This window comes from Macaca mulatta, chromosome X (genome assembly GCF_049350105.2).
Source record: "Macaca mulatta isolate MMU2019108-1 chromosome X, T2T-MMU8v2.0, whole genome shotgun sequence".
Taxonomy (NCBI): Eukaryota; Metazoa; Chordata; class Mammalia; order Primates; family Cercopithecidae; genus Macaca; species Macaca mulatta.
The window spans coordinates 21,169,235-21,194,865 of NC_133426.1; the positions used below are offsets into that span (position 1 = coordinate 21,169,235).

General features: G+C 32.3%; 1 protein-coding gene across 8 annotated transcripts in view; it reads left to right on the forward strand.

Moving 5' to 3' along the window:
- CNKSR2 (connector enhancer of kinase suppressor of Ras 2) overlaps positions 1–25,631 on the forward strand; it is a 284,738-nt gene that overhangs the window by 58,657 nt on the left and 200,450 nt on the right. For all 8 annotated transcript variants that reach the window (XM_001086538.5, XM_002806163.4, XM_028842224.2 and 5 more), the window contains exons 3-4: positions 5,723–5,925; positions 14,416–14,503. In XM_001086538.5, the coding sequence (XP_001086538.1) occupies positions 5,723–5,925; positions 14,416–14,503 (291 nt within the window). The remainder of the gene's footprint in view (positions 1–5,722; positions 5,926–14,415; positions 14,504–25,631) is intronic.

Genomic DNA, 25,631 nt, shown 5'->3' on the forward strand with positions numbered 1-25,631 from the left:
TTTTTCTGTTTATTGAGCAGTTCCTTAGTTGCAGTCCCCAAAGAAGTCAAATGTTAAACTTCCTTCTTACCCCTTCCTAATGTAATGGATATACATCAACAAGTCAGAAGTACAGATACATTTCAGTTTATGCAACAGATGCTTTCTGGGGAATATAAAGCAAATTTCTGGGTCGTGAATTCTGATTTTCTTCTACATACCATTATGAAATCAGGAGGTGAGATTCCTTATCAGCAAGCTGAGTTGACTAGTCCAGGAAATTGTACTATTGGGACTGTATCTTTACCTCCTTCCCCTCTGTCCCCAACTGCTCTTCGAATTTTGGTTTACCCTGCTAAGTCTTGTCTCTCTGATCTTCACTGGCCATTCTACATTTTCCTTATGTCTACTGTATTCTTTTCTTTTTCAACAATTACATATTCCTGCTCAAACAGTGCTATCGCTGGGAATGCAAAGATGAAAAAGACGCAGTCTGTACTCCTAAAATATATACAGTCCATTAAGAAAGACAGTAGTCATTAGAAGACAACATAGATTTAAAGAAAATTCCAGGGGAGTGTAGAAGGAAATGAACTCTTCTGAGGGATTCAGAAAGTGTAGGTAACGTATGCATTTGGTCTTACAAGATGATTAGATGTTTGCCAGACAAAAAGTTGGAGAAAAGTTATCTAAGCAGAAGAAATATCATGTGGAAAAACAGAATTGTGAAAGAATATGGAATATTCAGAGAAAATTGAGAATTGTCATTTAGTTTGTGTAGAATGGGAAATGATGAGAAAAAAAGATAACACCTAACACCTTGTATCACATTACAATTCTTTGCTTAGGTTCTTTTATCCTTTAATTCATGTTGGACTCCTCAAAGGAAGACACCTTTGTTTAGTTCATATTTTTTATTTAGCTTTCTGCCCAGTGCTAAGCTCATAAAAGATGTTAAATTAATGTTATCTTGCTGAATTAAACTCTCTTGTCTTTCTTCAAAGAACCGTAATTTTTCTCTTGCCTACACAGCCTTTGACTTTGAGGTTTCTGTTCCTCAAATAAGGAAGACATAGAAAAATTAGCAGATTCCTTTTGTTTCTTTAAGCTATACTGTATTTTCATCTACCTTGTCTTGAAGTTATTCCTTATGTGCATAAATGTTTATGGCAGCTGATGAGAATCAAAGGTTTATTTAGTCACTTATTTATTCATGCAACATATATTTATTAAGCATCAGATATATTGTTTGCATCATGTTATTCTAGAAAGAAGTAAGCTGTTCATGATTTGGAGGTGTAATAATATTTCAAGCTATTAAGCTATCATTTAGTATGCTTCAATAGAGAGCAAAGAATTATTAACTGAAAGAGTAAAAACATAAATAAAATATATATATAGAGCTTAATGTATGGGCCTTGATTTGTGTTCTGACAATACACTTTTTATTAGGAACTGTAAATAAATCATTTATGACAGGATAAGAACAGTTTTCATTTCATTTTTCATGTACTTATAATTTCAGGCATTTTGCATGAAAGATTTGATGTTTGCAATTGCTGGGATTTGTTTCTTTGCAACATAATTGCTTGGTTCATTCATCTTAAAATAATTTATTTTCCAAAAAAATTCATTAAAGCAAGCCTTTTAAGACTCACTCGTATTTATAAAGCAATGTATTATAAAGCTAAAAACCTGCTACAGAGACGGGCGGATCACGAGGTCAGGAGATCGAGACCATCCTGGCTAACACGGTGAAACCCCGTCTCTACTAAAAAATACAAAAAACTAGCCGGGCGAGGTGGCGGGCGCCTGTAGTCCCAGCTACTCGGGAGGCTGAGGCAGGAGAATGGCGTAAATCCGGGAGGCGGAGCTTGCAGTGAGCTGAGATCCGGCCACTGCACTCCAGCCTGGGCGACAGAGCGAGACTCCGTCTCAAAAAAAAAAAAAAAAAAAAAAAAAAACCTGCTACACAATGCATTTAAATTAAGAACTCTACAAACCTGCGCATTATGCACATGTACCCTAGAACTTAAAGTATAATGATAATAATAATAAAAAAAAAGAAAATGTGGCACATATGCACCATGGAATACTATGCAGCCATTAAAAAAAAAAAGAACTCTGAATAAAATGGCATTGACATTGTAAAATATGTGGTGCCAATATTAAGTATTTCTAGTTAAGTGGTTAGTGAAATTTTGCCACTGGTGAGGATATAGCTGACGTTACTTTTCTAAAATGTTAAATGCGTATGTTTATTTCTTTCAAATGCTTTTACATGCATATGATTGAAAGAGAAGGCTGATATGAACTTAGCACAAATTCATTAAGACTTAAATGGCTGTGTTCGATCAGTTCTAAGTCACTACTGGTTCTGGCACATGGTAATGGCCAAGTATATGAACAAATAAGTAACATATACGACAAACACAGCAGCTAAGTACATTTCATGTCTAAGTTTTTGTTTTCTTGAGGTAGTCCTTTTTATACTAATAGTAATACCAAGTTTTGCTATGCATATCCAATAAAAAGCAAATCTGTAGTGAATAAACCTGCATTTTGAAAAAGTTGATGCAGTGCCCTCCGTACCCCTGGCCTAAAGCGAAAGGTGCTTGATTTACTTGTCGATTCTTTAAATGGTAGGTAAGAGTGTGTGATGTACTGGTGACTTACCAAGTCACAACAAACCATCCACTTACATGAAAGAAATAGCCAGAAGGTATCTGTATTGGTAGTAATTGAGAATTGTAATGATAAAAATTAACTTGAGGCTGGGCATGGTGGCATGCCTGGAATCCCAGCACTTTGGAATCCTGAGGAGGGCAGATCACTTGAGTCTAGGATTTCAAGACCAGCCTGGGCAATGTAGCAAGACCACATCTCTACAAAAAATTTAAAGTACTGGCATACACCTGTAGTACCAGGTACTCAGAAGGCTGAGGTAGAAGGATCGCTTGAGCTCAGGAAGTTTAGGCTGCAGTGAGCTGTGATAATGCCACTGCACTCCAGCCTGAGTGACAGAGCGAGACCTTGTATCAAAAAATAAAATAAAATAAATTTTAAAAATTAAAAAATTAACTTCAGAGATCAGTTAATCTTTTTTGTTAAAATAGTAGCACATAAATCTGTTTACATACAGATGAGCTTCTAACCTATTATACTCTTCTAAATTTTTTAAACATGTTTTTGGATTATTAGTGTAGACTAGAACAAGTTTTAAGAATTTCGTTCCCCATCCTCTGCTACATATCTTTTAAAGATTCTTTTTGCCTCTACATTTCTCTGTCCTCCACATTTTTCACCTCTATTCTGCATAATGTATTTTTAGGAGGTTTCCAAGTTAGACCTTCTGAGAGTATCCTTCCAGGTTTTGTCTGGATGATTATTATATTCCCTAATTATTGAGTCATATGAAAAATAATAATTTTAGTTTCTTAAATTTTGGAGACTCTGAAATATTTTTACTTTGCCTTTGGATTTTTATTTATAAGAAGACTAATATTATTTTACCTTTCCTAATAAATCATTTGAGATGCTAGTGTTATATAGAGAGAAATAATTTAAAATAATCTTTTATGAAAGCTAATGGCTACAGAGTGAAATATCAGTTACCAGGTTGATTGAGTAGGCTTCTCTCTAATTGTTATAATTTGAACTTCTCTAAGAGATTACTATATTTTGTTGGCAGACAAATGTTTTCTTATTAAAATCATTTATACACAAAAATGAAAAATGCCATCATTTTTTACTTTAGAAAAATGCTTTAACACAGGGAAAACTTCTAAAAATACTTTTCAGTATTTTCATTTACAATTACATTTACAGAAGGAGTATCATTTACAGTTAGTTTGTATAGTTATAAATTGTTCTTATCTAGTCATTAGAGAGCATCTTTTATAAACATGAGAGGATTTCTTTCATTCTATAGTGACCAGCTGAACAAACTCTCCCACATTTCACAAATAATTCATTCTCAGATGCAATATAATTTGAATAGAATGTTGTTTTATTTGCACAAGCCAAATCTTTTAACTTGAGAGAAGAATATTACAGTTCAAATTAAGCAGTGAATATTTAACATATTAATACTATGTTATTTTAGAAAAATTTATAACTTTAGAAGAAAGTGTTCTTTTAATATGTAAATTCTAAGCAAAAGACAAGCAGACTTTTATCACCATTAAATCTGTAGTGGTAACATACATAACTTGGTATTTAATGTTTAGACATCAGAACCTTCCTCTCCCCTCATTTTGTCTCCACTAAGTTTTCTCTTGTCTTAAATTGCCATAGGAAAAAAGACACCTAAATGTTGTACAAAGTAGGTACCCAGTGGTTGTTGACTTAATAATATAGCTTAATTTATTGTATGACTTAATTTCCTTTTTCACTCTTCATCTTACACTTTGATTTAATTATTGTTACCATGTTTCTGAGAGTAGGAGTAGAATATTGATGCTAAGGAATGTGGTAGACATATCCACTCACAGATGTCCTGGTGACCTGTAGTTCCATTCTGAACTCTGTCTAGTTTAAGTACTGAGTTTTTTAAGCAAAAAAAAAAAAAAAAGAAAAAAAAAAGAAATCTTCCCATACCTCAGTTTCCCCAACTATGAAAAGGTTAAGTCAAACTTAGCCTCCCAGGCCCAAGCAAATTCTTACATTCTTTGGGTTTTGCCATTTTCAGTAAGGTGATAATAATTTTAACTTTACACACAACTGTAATGTACATGCTGCTAAGTGATTTAATCAAGATTATCCTTGGATAATATTAACCAGCCTTTTTAAGGGGTGTTTTGCAACTCACAGTTAGCTGCTTTACATTTTAATTGTAACTTATGAAAACTTTCCCCAAAGTTTGAAGGGATCCTACAATCTTTTTCTATTTGAAGATAGTAAAAAGGCTTATTATACTTATTCATATAACCCCTTTCTGCAATAAGATATAATAGACAAGATATTTAGGATGAATTAACAAATATTAGTTGAAATGTGAGAACAAAGAAAAGAAGAAAACAAATACACTTACCAAAAAGTCACTATGATTGCTTTTGGTGTGCTTCATGTTTAGTTGTGAGCTAATATAGCCAGGACAAAAACAAAAATAATTTTAGTTTCATAATTTGTATTACAAAAAGGAGAATGTGTGTTAGTTCCCCTGAGGAAGCAGAGTTTTTCCTGATGTCATATTATAAAAGAAACTTTTTATGCATCATTATGTAGAGTACGTGTATTTTTTAATCTGATTTATTTACCTGATTTATTTCTTGCTTTTTCATTTTGTTATTGTTGGTTGTGTTTATTTTCCTAACTTTGGGGAAGCAGAATTATTCCTAGTACCTACATTCCTGACCATGCGTATTGTTAATTGAATATATACTCAAAAATAATTGTTGATAATAATTAATTTCACAAGTAAATAAACTTAGGTTTTCGTTTTAAAAAACAAATTTATTATTTCTTACAATCTTGCTATCTTGAGTAGCATAGTTCTAAGATACAATGCCCTTATCTTTCTTTATTCATGTTAGTACTTAACACATTTTATTATAATTTCTTTATATGACATCTCCCCAAATAGTCACTTAACTGTGGGCTCCACTAGGTCAGGAATCCTATCTAATTCATTTGTAACTCTAATGCTACCCCATTGCCTGTGCATAATAAAGTATTCAGTAAATATTTTCACGAATGAATAAAATTGACTTTAAGTATATTCTCTCTCTTTTTTATAATTCAGAATTATGGCTTGGAAACAGAAAATCTAAAAACCCTTTCTCACAAGTTGAATGCATCTGCCAAAAATCTACAGAATTTTATAACAGGAAGGAGAAGGAGTGGCCATTATGATGGGAGGACCAGCCGAAAATTGCCAAACGACTTTCTGACCTCAGTTGTGGATCTGATTGGAGCAGCCAAGAGTCTGCTTGCATGGTTGGACAGGTAAAGTCTTCCACGTGTTTCATAAGTGTCCTCTCCTCAGACACCAGTTTGAATATAACATTATTTTGCATTTTCTTGTGAAAGGATTGGACAGGCAGAGGAGTACCAATTAATAAATGTCTAATGATGATTCAGACATTTAGATTTAATACCCCACAATATAGGGGTATCAAACAGATATTAATCCTTTATAAAATTTGATATCCAACTAAGTAGCCAATCAATAATTAGTCCGACAACTGTAAAATACCTTGCTGCTTTATAAGCAAAATCATTATTTGGCTGTCATAATAAAATTTATAAATTTTTGTTTATTATACTACTGCTTTGTATCCTGATGTTCTTTATTCATATTAATTGGTTTTACTTAAGGAAATGACCATGGGGATGCTATAAACTCTTTTAAATAGGTAATTAGACACTGACACCTTCCTAGCATGCCTTGTGTGTCTCCTTGGCCTCACTTCATTCGTTCTCTGTTATTAATTACATTGTACTATTTTGGATATCATAAACACACTTTTAGACTTTTTTAAGTTTAGGTGACTTTCATTTGTTTTGGAACATGTAAAATAGTATAAAAGTCTTGTAAGATGAAATGGAAAGGTTAGATTTACATTATATACTGTATGTGGTTAAACATTATAATGTTAAGACACATTGCAACTGTTTATTAAAAAACTAAATTTCTCTTCTTTCAGTTTTGGAATTTTTGGTAAGGGGTATGTACTATGTTTAATGGCTAAATAATCAAATTTAAAAAATGCTCTTTGTCTCTCATAAGAAACTCTGATAAGATACATTATCAGAATTCTTTCTTGAATAAATGTCAGTAGGATATCCATATGTGTTCCTACACACACACACACACACACACACACACACATACACACGCCAGTATTACATTTTGGCATTTTAGAAACATGAGGCCTTATATTAAAAGTAAAGCTTTTGTATTTTTAAGGTGAAAATTGAGATAATTTTCCTTAATTTTATATATACTTATACATAATATAAAGTGATGATACTAAATCCAAATATGAAACACTAAACTATATATTACTAGCTTTTTGATAATTAATGGACTGCATGTTTCTTTTGCATTATAACATTATTAAAATGTAATATTCATAATTGTCTAAACCACATTATCAAGTGTTTAAATTAATTGAATTTTAAATATATACATTCCAAAAGTTATGAATGGTCAGTAAGTAAAATATGGCTTAGTCCTTAAGTACTATTAATATGTTTGTTTTGGTAGGCTTCACAGTAATCAGAAGGCTTAAAGAACACATCCTTGATTATAATTATATCTTCTTTTACTCTCATTTTCCGTATAATTATAAATTTGCCCAGCCTTGATATTTTCATTTAGTAAATTCATTTATATATTTTTTACCCTAGTATTTGTTAGATGGATAAATTGTTAGAGTGAATAGAGAATGTTTTTACTTCTTGATGACAGATATGGCTATTTATAAAATCGCACATTTCCCACACTATAGTAGTCCTTGAGATTTTATTGTACCAATTTTTTTATGGTTGGATTACTTTCATTATGTAATAAAATGCTTTTGGTAAGTGCCAAATCACCTACAAAACACATATGTGCATACACACCTACAAAAACACATAAACACACACACAGTGTGTCAGTGCAGATTTGCTTTAATTTGGGGGATTTAAAATGAACCCTGCAAATGAATACTGCCAAGCATTTGATCTTTAACTTTAGTTTATTCCTTTGATATACAGTACTTTAGTTGAAGAATAAAAGTTTTGCCCGTTAAATAGGATTAATTTCATGTTAAGCAGCTGTTTTCATTTTTAAACAGCTATAAGTTTTATGGCATTACAAAATTTTTATTACATTTTGGAGAAAATGTGCATCCACAGCAATATAATTTGGGTTTATTACAGTTTTTATTTTATGTCACTTGAAAGAGGAGAAAGAAAAATAAAAAATAGGTAAAAAAAAATTTAATTTTATTCTAGATGCTGAACTAGATGCTTTATAAATACATATATACTCTCGGCTCATTGAATTCTCACAAAGCAGATATCGTTATCTCCATTTTACATATGAAATGTGAAATAACTTGCCTAAAGTCATTCATCTAGTATGAAAGTTATACTTTGAATCAATTTTTGTCTGACACTGAAGTCCTGTTATTTTTTCGTTCATGTTCCTTTGTCATGCTACACCTTGTTTTGAATGCTGACTAATTCTTGAGGATTTTGAGGAAGGGATGTGGCATATAAACCTTTATTTACATTTTGCTATTTATCTTCAAAAGCTAAATAAGACTACCACTTTTCTGTTTTGGGCCTCAGTATCTGAAATTGCTACATAGAACTTCATTAATAGAAAAGGTTTATTTCGCTGTTTATGGTAAAAGTTTACTGTTTTATCTCATTTTTAACATTAGTATTTAATTCTAATTGTTTCTAAAATACCTTTCAAGATTATTCTGTTTTAAAGGGATCAATGAGATTTTTTTTTTATATCATTGAAAAACCTTTAAGTCTTTAAGGCATAATAGTGTGCTAGGAAAATAATATCAATGGAGCTTCCATTTAAGTGAGATATACTTTCAAAGACCAGCTCCTTACATTTCCTAAATAAGATAAAATCTAAGGTTAACACAATTCCGTTTTTTTCTCCTATTTAAAATATTGATTTCAGTGAAACACCAGACTTTCCCAGAGGAATAGTCTCAGAGGTGAATTACAGTTGGTAGCTTTACTGTTTATTTTCAATGCATGATTTACTTGTCTATTTTTAACCTACATCCTACTGTTTTTGACACCTTATATTTCTTGCAGTTTTCTGTGGCTTTGCCAAATCGATCTATACTCAGAAGTTTACAGATCACTACAAGTGTTACGTTGTACAGTAACATTAGTAATAATGTTCAAAATTATTATTAAACAAAGTTTATTTTGCCTTCCATAGTAAAAGTTTTTTTTTCCTTCATTTTTACCAGTAATACCCCATTCTGATAGTTTATAAAATACCTTTTTAAGGCCATCCTGTTTTGATGGGATCAATGAGATCTCTTTATATCTTTGAAAACCTTTTACATATTGAAGGCATAAGAGTTTAAGGTACTAGGAAATTTTTGTTAAGATTTCTTTGAAATTTTTTGTCTTATGTAAGAAAATTGTTAAACTAATTTCTTCTTTCATGATAAGAAACTATAGGACAAATTAATTTTATACCAGGAAAAATATTACAGAGACCAAGAAAACTACATTAAACACTACCAGATAATGTGATTCATTGTTTGGTCTTATTTTCTCTCATGTGCTCATTGCTTCTCACTTGGCACTAATTATTCCAGGGAAGAGCAGTGACATTAGCACTACTATTATTCATGGACTACCCTAAGGTTTCAGCAGTGCCAACCTGAGAAATAGTAAGGCATTCCAGATTTTCCTTATTAACCTCTTAGCTTTCCTTATTAGTTTCTAATTTGTTTAGGATTTCTGAACCGTTAATAACCTTTTTATAAATGTAATGCTTTTGTTTAGCTATCATGTACAAAGAATAATTTCTTATAGGGTCATAAACTTTTGCACCAGAGAGAAATATAAGCATCGTATTATCTATATGATGATTTAAGGAGTACAGTTGCTTAATTTTTAAGATCTAAATAGGATAATTCCTGTAACAACCACTTAGCAATGATCCAAGGATTTTATCTTTTTTTCTCTTTCTGGCATCGAAAAGCTTTCTTGCTATGAATTTAATTTCCTTTAATTAGAGTTATTGTGTTCTTCTTGTAAGTACCCTGAACTCTACTTGAGGGTTTCTTCAGACTTAAGAACAGTTTCTTTATTTTTGTTTTTGATTTTGTTTTTGTTTTTGTATATGTGTGTGTGTGCATGCATGCGGATCATGTTCAGTTATTCTACAGAGATCTATTGTTTTTACTCTCATAGATGATCATTAAGCCATGACTGAGGGATAATCTTTGGTAACCCACAAAGACTGGAACGCCACCTGACCTTTTACCCTTATTTGTATGTAGATGCAGCCCAAATCATCATACCAAACCTTAAAATCTGCTGGCTAAGAATGGCTGTTAGTACAGTTGTATGTGATTTGCCTCTAAGATAAAAACTTTAGGATAATTCTAAATCACTATAAAATAAAATCTGTTTTCCTTAGTATGTGTTTAGATTTTTCTTTTCATTTTTTCTTGAAATTTAATCTTGAGTGAGAAGCTTGTCCTACTTAAAATATGAATGGTCAGGAAAGTGGAAAACATGCCTTGGAATTCAGTTTGCTATAAGCATTTAGTGATCAAATAGGGTTTTTCTTTTCTGTATTTGAAAATCAAGTGAGATTCTTTTAAGTAGTTATGGTAAAACAAAATGAAACAAACATTCTGTGTATCACCTCATCACTTCTTAATGAAATTTTAAGATTTTATAAACAGACTCTGACCTTTTCAAACCTAGGAATCGAAACTCTTTTCTAATCATGCCAGAAGCATTTTTGAATTCTTAGTTTAAAATGCGAGTTTTTATGCTTCAATGCAGCAAAAATGGTCTCTGTGTAATTTTTTTTTTTTTTTTTTTTTTTTTTTTGAGACAGAGTCTTACTCCGTCGCCCAGCCTGGAGTGCAGTGGCATGATCTCAGCTCACTGCAACCTCTGCTGCCCAGGTTCAAGCAATTCTTCTGCCTCAGTCTCACGAGTAGCTAGGATTATAGACACCCGTCACCACGCCCAGCTAATTTTTGCACTTTTAGAAGAGATGGAGTTTCACCATCTTGGCCAGGCTGGTCTTGAACTCCTGATCTCATGATCCACCTGCCTCGGCCTCCCAAAGTAATTTTTAAAAATAATGATATTCTCCTAGAAGTGCTTATATTTTTCATTAAAAAATATTTTTATTAAGTCACCTAGAAAGCATCCTTGGTCATCATTGTCTCCTTCCCACCTGGCCCAGAGATGCTTAAATTCAAGTTGTTTCTCCAGCTCTCACCTCCCCCAGGAGATCAGGATTTCACTGATGTCCTGGGCAGCCAGTGAATTTAATTTTCCATGAGAAACGACAGAGTTAACCTGTGGCAATAGGAGACCTACTTCATGTGGACCTTTTTTTTCCCTTCAGTTTAACTTTTCTGGAACAGTGTGCTGCGTAGTTCAGCCTGAGTTTGTGCAGCTTGTTAAGACACCTCTTGTGTACACTATGTTGAAGCTCCACAGAAAAGTCATGGGGCTACTTCTAGAAACCTTTCAACTGTCAGGCCTGTCAGTCTCATGACAGCTTGTTGGTTGTGCCAAACACTTTATTTGGGAAAGGAAAGCCCAGATTTGAATGGGTCTTTCCCCTGGGTCTTATCCTATAGAGGCATTTGTAATATGGATAAAATAATTTTTCATTTTTGCTCATTTAATTCTATAAATTCTCTTTATGAATGAATTTTGTGTTCTTTAGTTCTCCTTAAAAGAACTTTTGAATTATAAAAATAAATTCTTTACCTGTCGAAAAAAAAATATTTTTGTTGAGGCCTAGTTTATTTTCTATAAATTAACCTATTTTAAGTATACCATTTGATGAGTTTTAGTAAATTTTGATAACACCTATACAACCACCTTTACAATCCAGTCTTAGAAATCTTCCATTAGGATGGATTTTTAAAAGTTGGTTTCTGCTTACAATTAAAGAGGTTAATTTTTTTACTGAGAATTTTGATTAATCACATTTTTTTCTAATTCAGTTTTTAAAATTCTTATGTCTCCTTTTATTTAAGTAAATTATCTTGAAAAAATATACTGGGTTTTGGAGTAGGAATAGATAAGTTCATGAAAGAGAGCCTATAATACACTGTGGTATAGTCATGCATTGCTAATGATAAGAATTGGCAATTTTGTTGTGCAAACATCATAGAGTATGCTTACATAACCTAGATGGTACAGCCTACTACACACCTAAGCTGTATGGTATATATAGCCTGTTGCTCCTAGGCTACAAACTGTACAGCATGTGACTGTAGTGAATACTATAGGCAATTGTAACACGATGGTAAGGATTTATTCCATATCTAAACCCAGAAAAGGTACAGTAAGAATAAAGCATTATAATCTTATGGGACCACTGTGGTGTATGTGGTCTGTTGTTGACCAAAACGTCATTTTATGCAGCACATGACCGTATATAAAATCATTTACAAAACAATATGTTAAAACCACCAGAAAAAGAAAGGGCCATTTAGTAAATTGTAGTGGGGCACTTGGTTAAGCCTTTAGAAAATAGATAATGATAGAGCACTATTTTTCTTCACTAAAATAAATTTTAGATATATCAGATATCTAAGAAGAAAATATAAATTTACAAGAAAACTAGAAAAAATATAGGCAAAAAAATGATTTCTAGATGTGAAAAGACTTTCTAAGTATTTTTAAAATGGAATAAAATACAAAGGAATGTACTGTTGACTACATAAAAATGAAAAATGTAACAAAGTATAAGATGACAAGCTGGGAAAAATATTTGCAACAAACATGAAAAGCAGAGGGTTAATGTGTAATGTGTAATATTCATATATGAACATATGTGAATATTCATATTGATAAAAAACAAAACCCACCAAAATGTAACAGATGCGCATATAAGTAGGTAAATCAAAAAAGAGGAAACAGAAATCACTGGTAAGATGTATATATCAAACAACAGAGCTTTAAAGTGCATGAAGCAAAAACAGAATGAAAGAGTAAATAGACAAATCCACAGTTGTAGATTTCATTTCCTCTTTCTCAAGAATAGATAAAATTAAACAGAAAGTCAGTAAGATTAGAAAAGCTGAGCACCACCACCTAACAACAAAAAAGTTGACATTTTTAGAGCACTTCATCCAACAACAGGAGAACAAAAATTTTTTTCAAGTACCCATTGAATATTCACCAAGATAGACTGTATCTGTATCATAAAACAAAATTCAGCAAGTTTAAAAGAATTGAAATCAGATGATAAAATGAAACTAGTAACTCATACAGCACACTTATAAGTAATCCAACAGTCAAGTCTCATGGAAAATAAAAAGTAATACATTGAACAGAATGAAAAAAGACCAAATCATAATTTGCGGCACACAGCTAAAGCAGTGCTGAAAAGGAAGTGTATAGCACTGAATGCTTATATATATCAGAAATATATATATTCAAAATATATCAGGAATATATGTAGTAAATATATCAGAAGCACTGAATGCTTTATATCAGAAAAAAAGAAAGATCTCAAATCAATCATTTAAGTTCCCATCTCAAGAAAATAGAAAAATAAGAACAAAATAAGCACGGAGCAATAAGATCCTCTTAAGGATAAGAGCAGAAATTAGTGAAATTGAAAACAAACAACAGAGAAGTCAATCAAAATGTAAAGGTTAATGAAGGAATATTACAAATAACTTCAGACATAAATTTGGTAGCTCAGATGAAATAGACCAATTCCTTGAAAAATAGTACTAAAACATAACCCAAGATGAAATAGATACTCTGAATAATCCTATAACTATTGAAGAAAGAGAATATTACCTAGAAACGCCTCAGGGTGTGGAGAAAAGCTGCAGGCTCAAATGATTTCATTGGTGAATTTTATACATTTAAAGAAGAAATAACACCATTTCTACACCATCTCTTCCAGAAAATAAAGGCGGGAACTTTTCCTATATCAGTTTTTGAGGCAATCATTATCCTGATACAAAAACCCCCCAAAAAACAAAAAACAACTGCAGACCAATATTTTGCAGGAACTTAGAGGTTAAAACCCTCAACAAAATATTACCAAACTAAATATAACCATGTGTAAAAAGAATTATACACATGACTAAATGAGCTGCTTCAAACACTTGAAAATATATCAAGTATGAAGTATACAGGTCCACCACTTACTAGTTGTGTGACCTTCGATAAGTCACTTAATCTTTCTTTACCTTATGTTTCTCATCTGTAAAATGAGAATAATAATAGTGCCTATCTCATAATGGTTGTGAAGATTAAATTATCTAATACATGTAAAGCATTTAGAATAGTAACTGGCACATAGTGAGCCCTCAGTGAACCTTAGCAGTTGTTATTACTAGCTCTTAATTGTGAATATTCTAAATAGATACTGTACTCAGAATCTTGGGTTCTTTTGAAAATAAACTAACATGTTATCTTTGCCTAAAGTATTCCTTTTTTGTTTTAGATATAATGAAAATACCTTGTAAGAACCAAAGAACTTCTAAATAATTAAGAACTTTAAAAAGAGAGAAATTTGGTAGAAAGCAAACATTATATTTCCTGAATTTAATGCTTTTCCAATCATTTCTTTGAAAACTTTCCTTGAAATAAGTCCTGAATATTTTTGTCAGTATGCAAATTTCAGAACAACTTATTTCATATTATTGAAAAACTCATTTTAGGCTACTATATTTTGGGACTTTTCAAAAGCTGTTACTAGTAATCACAATTTTCCTTTTCCCTTTATAGGTCACCATTTGCTGCTGTGACAGACTATTCAGTTACAAGAAATAATGTCATACAACTCTGCCTGGAGTTAACAACAATTGTGCAACAGGTATTAGCTGACAAACTTTCCTTCTGTTAATTTATTAGCAACTTCATATTCCAACAATGGGAAGTATCCTATGTACCAAGAGTTTGTAAGATACTGGTTTAGAAGTTTCTCAAAGACAAATCGTTCTAAAGAAATGAAATGTGTAATTATTTATTGGGAAACTATGCATATAGCTCAGTTAACTTACCAGAAGATATAAAAGGAACCTGACCTGTACACATACAAACAAATGTGTCTAATAGCTTTTAACAATGATCTAATTACCTGAACTGATTTTCCACTTCGAATATTATCTAAGCCAGGGATCCCCACACCAGATGCCTTCAGGGTCCAGCAGCTAATATAAACGTTTGAATTAAGTCTGGTATAAGGCAAGGAGAAATGGAAGAGACTTGGGTGAATTGACTAGAACATATCCAAACATATCTTTTAGAGGAAATGTAATTATAGGCATGATATATCAGTGGTTGTAAATTATCTCTTAAATAATCTGTTCTTTTTCTACTGTGATGTGATGATATCTCTTTTCAGTAGCAAGTTTTTCTGGGCTCTGTGGTCTCTTGCTACCTGTAGTAGCAAGAAGAATAAGGATTAATAGGTAAAATAATGAAATAAAATAGTTAAGTGTTTATTTCTTTATGGCGAAGCTATGGGTGATTTTATTTAGACTCTACTTTTCTATATTTTCCAAATGAATTTTTATTTTCTAAAATGAATTTGAGTTACCAAAAAAACAAAAAAGAGTGTTAGGTACATTGAAGAAATACCTCTTTAAGTTTGCCAAAGGAACACAGCTTAGACGAATACTTAAATTTTACTTTAAAATAAATTACCTAGCTTACAAACAGTTAATGTTCATCTAATCATCTAATTCAGCCATTATATACATACTAATCACTGCATTTGATTGGAATTGTATGAAGTGTCTGAAGACAGGAATTAAACTTAAGCTGCCAGTAAAAGAGGCCAATTTGAATAAGCAAGGTGTAGACTTTAAAAAATATCTAGGGCATGCATTTATTACCAGGCTTTCAAGAAATCTCATCTGAACAGTTATGATGATGGTTATGCTTTGAAATATGCTGTGCTTCAAATTATTTTTCACTCAGCTTTAATTATTTTTATTCCCTTTGCAGCAAGATGAGATAATCAATATCTAAAAATAAACTGTCACCAATGGCTTTTTTCCCCTTTCTAACACAAAGTGGTGGTACTATGAAGTAAAAAGAAAGTGCTGCTTGATATTAGCCACTTATATTTAAAATAATACTAAAATTGGAGAAAGTTAATGTCAGTTTCTTTTGAAAACCTCCATTTGCAGGAATTTGTTTAATCTACTATATTTATTTTACTTATTCCCAGTTGTGATGGGTTTCGATCATTGTATTTGAAGCCATTTAAAGAGATTTCTCCTCCCCTCCCCAACACTTTCGTCACATAAGATTGGTTATAACGACACTTTTGAAAAAAAAAGAGAAACTGGTTTTAAAATCTTAAATAGAATTCTCACAAAGAACTGAAGCTTCATTTAGAACACTGTCAGCAACTGAATCAGAACAATGAGACAGGTACCCACACGCTACTTGTCAGCATTGAAATAATTGCCGTGATGCCTTCCTTAATGGATATCAACTTAACCTAAAATTATTCTACTGTACCATTTTTATGTTCTCTACTTCAAACACAAAAATGGTGAATTAGATTGTCACTAGTTAAGAAATAAGCACAAAAGTGTTGGTTTGCAAGATGAAACTTTGTTGAAGTTTAAAATACATAGGTCATGGTGGTAATCTTGGAGGATTTGAGACTCAGCCCTGTTGTTTCATGATGATTCCACATTGGACAAACTGTGTCATTGCTTTCACCCTCTGTAAACAAAAGTAATCACATCTACCTCAAAGTTTTTGTAAGAATCAAATGAGATTTATTTTAAAATAGTTAAGACTTGGAATCAACCTAAATGACCATCAATAGTAGACTAGATAAAGACAATGTATATATACACCATGGAATACTGTGCAGCCCTGAAAAAGAATGAGATCATGTCCTTTGCAGCAACACGGATGGAGCTGGAGGTCATTATCCTAAGCAAACTTAACACAGGGACAGAAAACCAAATACCATTATCTTCTCACTTGTAAGTGGGAGCTAAACATTGAGTACACATGGACACAAGGGAACAACAGGTACTGGGGTCTACTCAAGGGTGGAGGGTGGGAGGAGGGTGAGGATTGAAAAACTACCTTTCGGGTACTACGCTCATTACGTAGGTGATGAAATCTATACAGCAAACCCCATGATACCCAATTTACTTATATAACAAACCTGCACATGTACCCCTGAACCTAAAATAAAAGTTTAAAAAGTAAAATAAAATAAAAATAGCTGATGAATGTAAAGTGAAAAACAAAGATGAAAGTAATATTATTTACAAAAAATGGGTAAGGAATAAAGAGACTTGGTAAAAGGAAGTGAAACAGGAACTTTGTTTTGAAAAATAAATGTCAGAGATTTTTTTCTCCGTTTGGTGTTAGTTTTCATGAGCTGCATTTACGGTGAAATCTGAATTAGGTGCTGAGGGAAAAATTCAAACATGTTGAAGAACATTTTAAATCAGATTTTGAAATGTTAAATACAGAGTCTTCTTAATACTCAAGTTTTGACGATATGCTTTTTACCTGAACTGGTCCTCTCTAAACTGTATTTATTAAAAATCTTTTTCTGCTTGTTTATGGGTCTGTTCATTTCTAACCTTCTTAGATCCATTTTCCATGTTATTGGTTATCACTGGTTGTCTGAATAGTGTTAAAAACATTTTACAAAAAACTATAAGTAAGAATATTTACAATAATCCAATCTGAATTATGCAGAAACAATTAGTGCTGTTGCTTTGGTCTTTCCTGTAATAAATGTCTTTACTTAAGTTGTTATTCTGACTTTCCGTCAGTTCTTTTGTTTTACTTTGTTCCATATTTACCTGTCAGATGTATTTTATTTTCTAAACCTTTATTCAATTAAATGGAAAAATATTCTTTGAAGATCAGTATTAAAAATGTTTATTTTTGATGGACAGCCTCCTTTAAATTATGTGTATGTGCTTTCTATTCACTTGTGTTACCTTTATAATATTTTAAATATAGAAAATAAAAGTAAACAATTTATGAAACATCCTCTAAATCTGCATCTTAAAATAAAGATATAAATGAGCATATTGAGTATATAGCCCTTTTTAAATATATTCCTGCTCAAATGTAATTTAACCATTTTATCTATTTTATCTTAATCAAGTTGTTAATTGCTCAAGGTAAATACTTGAGAAAATAAGAGTTTTTAGGACTTATTGATCTGGGATTTGTGTTTTAAATGCTTAGAGCACAAATTTGTAAATACTGTTTAGAAAGATTACAAAATTTTGTTAAAATGAATAGCCCAGAAGTAACTTTTAGTTTCATTAAGGATTTATTCAAGGAAATTTAGCTTGCAGTTTTATTGATTATATATATTATATTTTACTTAATTACATTCATGTATATGAATAGTACTTCATTTACCTTCTTAGTTGACATTTCATATAATTAACTTTCATAATTTATGACAAAACAGTGTAGTGGGCTTTGACATGAAGTAGATCCAAGTTCATCATCCTGGCTTTGCTTTTCAACAAACAGTATAAACTTGGCCAAATTACTTCATATCTCTGATATTATTTTTCTTTTTCTGTAAAAGTGGATCCCTACCATTTTTAGATTATTGTTGAACTGTTGTAAATATTTGAAACTGATTTAGCCCACCATCTGGCATATAGTGGGAGCTTAATAAATGGACACTCAAGTTATTTTGTGTAACAAAGGAGCCTTTGGAAATGCTAAACTCAGCTAGTTTCTTGCTCCACAGAAAATTTCAAGGAGTGATGCTCTGCTTACTTTTGGTATTGAGTGGCAATGAAGAAAGATCTCATTTCTAAAATGAGAGATTTTTTTTAAAAAAAGGATTTTGGTATAATTCAGAATGTTCTTTAGATTTTAATGCAAATTCATTACTGTGCTTCATTTTCTGCAAGATATGTTTAAACATTCATGTTCAAATGTAATGCAGAAATTAATTTTGATTACCCAGGGATATATCATCTCTATTCACACATTCAAGTTCAAGTAGTAGATACATGTAAAGGTGTAAAATGGGGATATAAATTATGCTGGAGTAGGCAAGGTATATATTCTATCATTAATACGGTAAGTGTTGAAAGCATATGAAAAGCCTGTCCAGGATGGTCTTACAGATGTTTAAAACACAACTTTAAATACTATTTTTACTATGTACTCAGAGTTAGTGTTTAAACCTTCCTGAATCAGACATTCTAGGTGACCTGAAAATTTTATTGGGGCTCTTGAGATTGAAACTGGGACATTTCAGACCAAAAAACAGGACAAGCTTTATATGCATTTTTAAAACAATGTGGATTATATTAGCATACTCAATGAAGGCAATATAAAAGGTGATTCTGTTTTTTCACTTTTTTCTTTTATTTTTAGTTGACACATAATTGTATATATTTATGGAGTACAGAGTCATATTTCAGTACATGTATACAATCTGTAATGATCAAATCAGGGTAGTTAGCCTATCCATCATCTCAAATATTTATCACTTCTTTAGGGTGGGAACATTCAAAATCCTCTTTTCCAGCTTTTTGAAAATATACAATAAATTATTGGTAACTATATTCGTTCTACAGTGCTATAGAACACTAGAATTTGTTCCTCCCATCTATCTGTAATTTTGTATCTATTAACTTATCTCTCCCTATCCCCTCCTCTCTCCTACCCTTCCCAACGTCTAATAATCGGTCTACTCTCTACTTCTATGAGCTCAATTTTTTTAGCTTTTGCATATGAGTGAAAACATGTAATATTTATCTTTCTGTGCCTGACTTATTTCACTTAACATAATGTCCTTTAGACTCATCCATGTTGCTGTGAATTATAGGATTTAATTCTTTTTATGGCTGAATAGTATTCCATTGCGCATATATATACCAGATTTTCTTCATCCATTCATCTGTTGATTAATATTTAGGTGGATTCCTTATCTTGGCTGTTGTGAATAGTGCTGTAATAAACATAGAGATGCTGATATCTCTTGGACATACCGATTTGCTTTCCATTGGATAAATACCTAGTAGTGGGATTGCTGGATCATATGATAGTTCTATTTTTGTGAAATATACATTCTGTTTTCCATAATGGCTCCACTAATTTACATTCCTACCAACAGTATTTTTTCATTTCCTTTCTGTTTAAACAAATAATACTTTTAATTGAATGCAATTATACTTTATCCTTTAATTTTTCTTCAGCATTTTACTTTAATTATAAAGAAGCAACGTCTTTTCAAATTTTCCATATAATGCTAATATAGTAAGTTAGAAGTTAGATATAAAAATATCAGAGATAATACCCAGATAACTTGAAGACTTTTTTTCTGAAAAAAATGTAAAACTAAAAATGTATAGTTTTCAAAGCTGAAGGTATATGTGTGCACTTGTATCTTTTCAAAGGTGTATGTATGAGAGTATTATCAAAATAGATACAAATACACATACAAGAAATTCTTATTCATGATGTTAAATACACCTAATTATTGGCAGCTGCATATTTCTGAAGGCTCAGAATGAAGAGATAAGAGTGATTAAATCATTGCGTACTAATACTTAGCAAAGGACTCTTTAGAAGAGTGGGGCATAATAATTTACTATTCTTGCAGCTTTCTGATACTGGCCTGGCTTGTGAGCAAAAACTTAAAGACTTACTGTGTATCATATTAATGTGGATGCTGAAATAGATTGTTTTCATAGGTTTATTCTTTTATAAACCAAGACTATATTGCATGTTATCAGAGTCACTCTGCCAAAGCACTTTTAAAGATACTATCACCATCAATAATCTCAGAAGGAGAATAGATGAGGGTGTACTAAACTCATCAATTCCTTTTAGCTAGCAAATGGTAGATCCTATTTCTCAGATATCTTCTTTCTTCACTGTATTACATTTTGAAATTTATGAAACTTACATGCAAAAGAATGCTGCATATATGTATGTTATGAAGAATAATAATAAATACTCATGAATCTGCCCTGTAATTTAATAACTACAGCATTACCAGTATTGTTTCAGTTACTTTTGAGCTCCTCCCCCATTTCATCAGCTTACCTCCTCAAGGTGTTTATCATTTTTTATTTTCTTAAAATAGTTTAATATACTTATCTAAATGTATCATTTGATTATGCTTGTCTTTGAGCTTGTAACAATGCTGTCACTCTGTTTCTTACTTTTTTAATTGATGTATTTCTGAATTCATGTATGTTTTCTTCTGTAGCTGTAGTTCATTCATTTTCACTGCATATAATATTGAATTCTGTGCATTATGTGCATACCCCAATATGATTATCCATTCTTCTGATCATGGACATTTGGGTATATACCTACATTTAAGTATATACCTAGGAGTGTAATTACTAGATTACACAGTTTGCACATGCTCATCTTTACAGTTGTGAATATCATGTTCTCAAAATTTTATTGCTTATTATGTCTTGTACTTTCATTATCTTTCTACTCTCTGAATTACTGTATTTGAGTCCTATTATGCAGTTCACCTTTGAAGAGGCTTTTATAGTTTTCTCACAAAGACCCTAAGAAGTGGTAACTTTTACCCTTATTCCTATATTACATATAGGGATACAGATGTAGAAAGGGGGGTTAGGCTATTTTTGACCCTCATGAGTGATAAAATAAACTTCAGAGGTGAATCCCTGATATGCTACCATTTGTGATGTACTGTGACTATTCTTTTTAAAGAACCAAGCCAACAGTAATAGTTCATTTAAGAAAAGATTTGCTGTGACAGACTTGGAAGCAGGAGTAGGCCCCATGCACTTCTGTGTCTTCAGTGCCTGGCAAATAAGTGTTTGTTGAAAGAATGATATAATTATTTTTCCCTTAAAAGTTCACCAAAAATGATTACGGAAATTTAGAAACTTTAGGAGTTTAGAATCAAGTAAAGAGCTGTTTCAAAGCACTGATGCCTGAACCCCATCTAGGACCCATTAAATTAGACTCTTTGTGGTGGGGTTTGGCATCAGTATTTTTGAAGTGATGCCTCAAGTGGTTCAAATATGAAGCCAAAGTTAATAACAATTGTGCTGTACTCATACTTTAGAAGGAGACAAATATGAGGTGGGAAAAAATGCATGTAATTAAGAACAGTGTTTCCCGAAGGAAACACTGGACCATGTTTCCATGGACCATGATTCATCTGAGGAGACGTACTAAAAATGCAGATTCTTTAGACTTTACCACCGGCTAAATTATTGAGAAGTATGGATCAGGAGGTTCATTTATTTATAGGTGATAACAGCCCAGAGCCTATACTTTTATAAAGGAGTCTGGTTAGTTTTCAATTTATAACTGTAGTTACTAGTGGGTTATAGTCCCTCTGTAGTAAATACATATCCAAAAGGATTAGGCTTGTTCTTTGAAACATCAAATTTAAGTTATTAATTAAAAAGTGGTTATTGCACACTTGTAATAAGAAAGGTAGAACCAGTGCTAGAAACTGGTGTGGAGGTAGTAGACAGGGGAAGGCACTAAAGTTAGTAAAACAAGAAGCAATAATAATCATTAGTAACGTTGTAAGCACTTATTATATCATATTTTACCTTACGTGAATTACATGACATAGATTTTCATACCTACATAAGATGAAAGCAGCAAACCAAATAGATTATAGTTACTATTAGATTGGTGCAAAAGTAATCGCAGTTTTCGCCATTACTTTTAATGCTTATTATGTCTTGTACTTTCATTATCTTCCTACACTCTGAATTACTGCTTTTGTCATATGTCATAATATTAATATTACTTTTAATGGCAAAAATCACAATTACTTTTGCACCAACCTAATAGTTATAAGCACTGATTTATTAAGGTATTTCACTTCTGCTGAATAAGTAGTTTTTAACATCCCAGTCTGCTTAGGTTGGGTCAGAATGACCACCAACATCAGATAGGTAATTCAAATAAAATTAGGCCCTAACACAAGTAATAATGGATTGAAATTGTAAATGACAGCAGCAGGTTGAAGAACTGGTCAGAATCAAGTAATTAGGATAAGTGAGCACAAATCAAACTTATAAAATGAGTCAAAATTTATCTGTTAAAACCAGATTGCGCCAGAAGCGATGGCTCATGCCTGTAATCCCAGCACTTTGGGAGGCCAGAGTGGGCAGATCACCTGAGGTCAGGAGTCAAGATCAGCCTGGCCAACACAGTGAAACCTTGTCTCTACTAAAAATACGAAAATTAGCCAGGCATGGTGGTGCATGCCTGTAATCCCAACTACTCGGTAGACTGAGGCAGGAGAGTCACTTGAACCCAGGAGGCGGAGGTTGGAGTGTGCTGAGATCACACTACTGCATTCCAGCCTGGGCAACAGAATGAGACTCTATCTCAAAAAAAAAAAAAAAAAAAAAAACAGATTGGAAAAGACTAGATTTGCAAGAAGGTAGCAGAATGTGACCTGAGGTTGATTGTGGGTAACAATATGTGAGGCTTTACATAGCACCGCTAAAAAATAACTCTCATATCCCATGAAATTAAGAGATACAGCCTGGAAAATTAATGAAATGGTTATTGCATTAAAATCTGCCTTGGTTAGGTCTTCATATGCACATCTGTCTTATGTTTCCCTTCTATTGGTGCAGAGTTGTATCAGTCAAGGTAAACTAGATTATGCTGCAGTGACAAACAACCTGAAAATATTAGTGGCTTTCAATAATGCTCATATTGAATGCCCATGCTCCATGTGCATCCTGGGTTGCTATAACTTTACTCTATACCCTATTCACTTCAAAGCCCAGGCTGATAGAGTAGTCTCTTCTAGAACATTGCTGGTCATCATGGCAGAGGAAAAAGAGAACATGGTGAACCATGCACTGGCTCTTAAAGCTTCTGCATGAAAATGAGACCTAGCACATCTACTTAGAATTCATTGGTCAAAACAAGTCACATAGCCATGACTGACTTCAGTGACTCAAGGAAGTTTACTTTTCCCTTTAAAAAATGGCAGTATATGTTTGGAAATCATAATACAGTCTGCCACAACAATCAATCTATGAAGAATTCCGGTATAGCATTATACTAGAATTTTGAGGACAACAATATTTTTATTTGAATATAACCCCTCTCTCCTCAATATTGAATATTGAAGTGTGTTTGTACTCTGTGTGTGTGTGTGTGTGTGTGTGTGTGTGTGTGTGTGTGTGTCACAGAGAGAGAGGATAAGTCGGTATTTTAAGTAGAATCTGCTGGAATATGACTAGTAGGTTTGGGTGGGGGGCAATAAATGACCTGTTGGGTTTTGTCCAAGCACAAAATTCTGGTTAATAATCACTCACTACTCAGCATTAGTATTAGGAAACTTAAATGGATATGGATTCTATGGCATATCTCTTTTCAAGGTGTACCAAATTAAGCCTAGATTTAAGATAGGACTATTACTTGGACAATTTAGTATTTATTAGGATTTTTATATCTTGTCATCATCAATGATCTGAAACTATTTTTTGCATACCTGAATATAACTGGTGCTTTTTCAGATACTGCACACAATTACTGAAAAGAAATGATTCCATTTTTTTTGCAAGAAAATGCAATCAAAATAGATAAAAGAGACAAACGTATAGGGCCTGAGGAATTTTTTAAACTAATACTAGAAATTATATACCATACCATCCCTATTTTCTGACAGCCAAGTGAATAATCTTGAATTAAAGAATGTTTATATTTTTATTTATGATAGTATTTGATTTTAGTTTTGCTTTGCACCCTTTGTTTGAGTTTGTTACAAGGGAAAAAATGCCTCCCATTGCTTAGACCCTATAGAGTTTCCTTTCCTTGTGATATAGTAGGTGGTCATTATCATAAGCAACTTGAATATCTGGAAGCTAGAGAGACTTTCTATTACAAGGAAATGTTAGCCTCATTCTATGACTATAAAGTTCTTGATATCTTTTCTATAATACAAATCTTGCAGTAAAAGCTCAACTATTTTTGTTAAATATATCTTCTGAGAGCATGCAGATTAAAGTTTAAAACCAAACTCACATGTAAAATGTTTTAAAAACTGTGAAACTCAGTCAATTTTTGTATAAAATAGAAGTGTGAAGAAATTAAGTGTACCGTACTTTGCAATTAGAGATTTTATTTTCAACAATATGGCTTTATGAGTTGCATTTTAATACCTCATATGTAAAAGAAATGTGTAATGTTTATTATGGAAAGTGAAATTAGAGAATCATTGCAATAAAATATTGATAACAGATAAATTAAGATTATATTTATAGAGTACAGAGAACCTTGAGAAAGTAAAGAGACAAGTTGAATATAGGATTCCTTCTTTGAAAATATTAACAATATAATGGGAAAGACTATAAAACTAGCAAATAAATAACTGATGAAAACATAAAATATGTAAAGCTAGTAGAGTTATCTGGTAGACCATTCAAAACCATTTAGGCCTTGTCTCAAGACACGCAAAATAAACAAACTTAGTTCATAAAGGGAATTAACTCACTGCGTCTTCCAGCTGTCAAAACACAGCTATTAAAGTTACAAGACAGCTATTAAAGTTACAGGGATTACATTCTCAATCTAATAAATGAATGAATGAATTTATTTATTTTCCCCAAGATGGAGTTTCACTCTGTCACCCAGGCTGGAGTGCAGTGGCGTGATTTCAGCTCACTGCAGCCTTCACCTCCCAGGTTCAAGCAATTCTCCTGCCTCAGCCTCCCAAGTAGCTGGGATTACAGGGGTGTGTCACCATGCCTGGCTAATTACTTTTGTATTTTTAGTAGAGATGGAGTTTCACCATGTTGACCAGGCTGGTCTCGAACTCCTGACCTCATGATCTGCCTGCCTAGGCCTCCCAAAGTACTGGGATTACAGGCGTGAGCCACCGTGCCTGGCCTACTCTAAATGAATTTTCTAATCGTTGATAACCTTGACATTTTTATTTCAGTCTTGAAATTTTGATTTTTTTGATTTGTTAAAGACCCATATGAATGCGT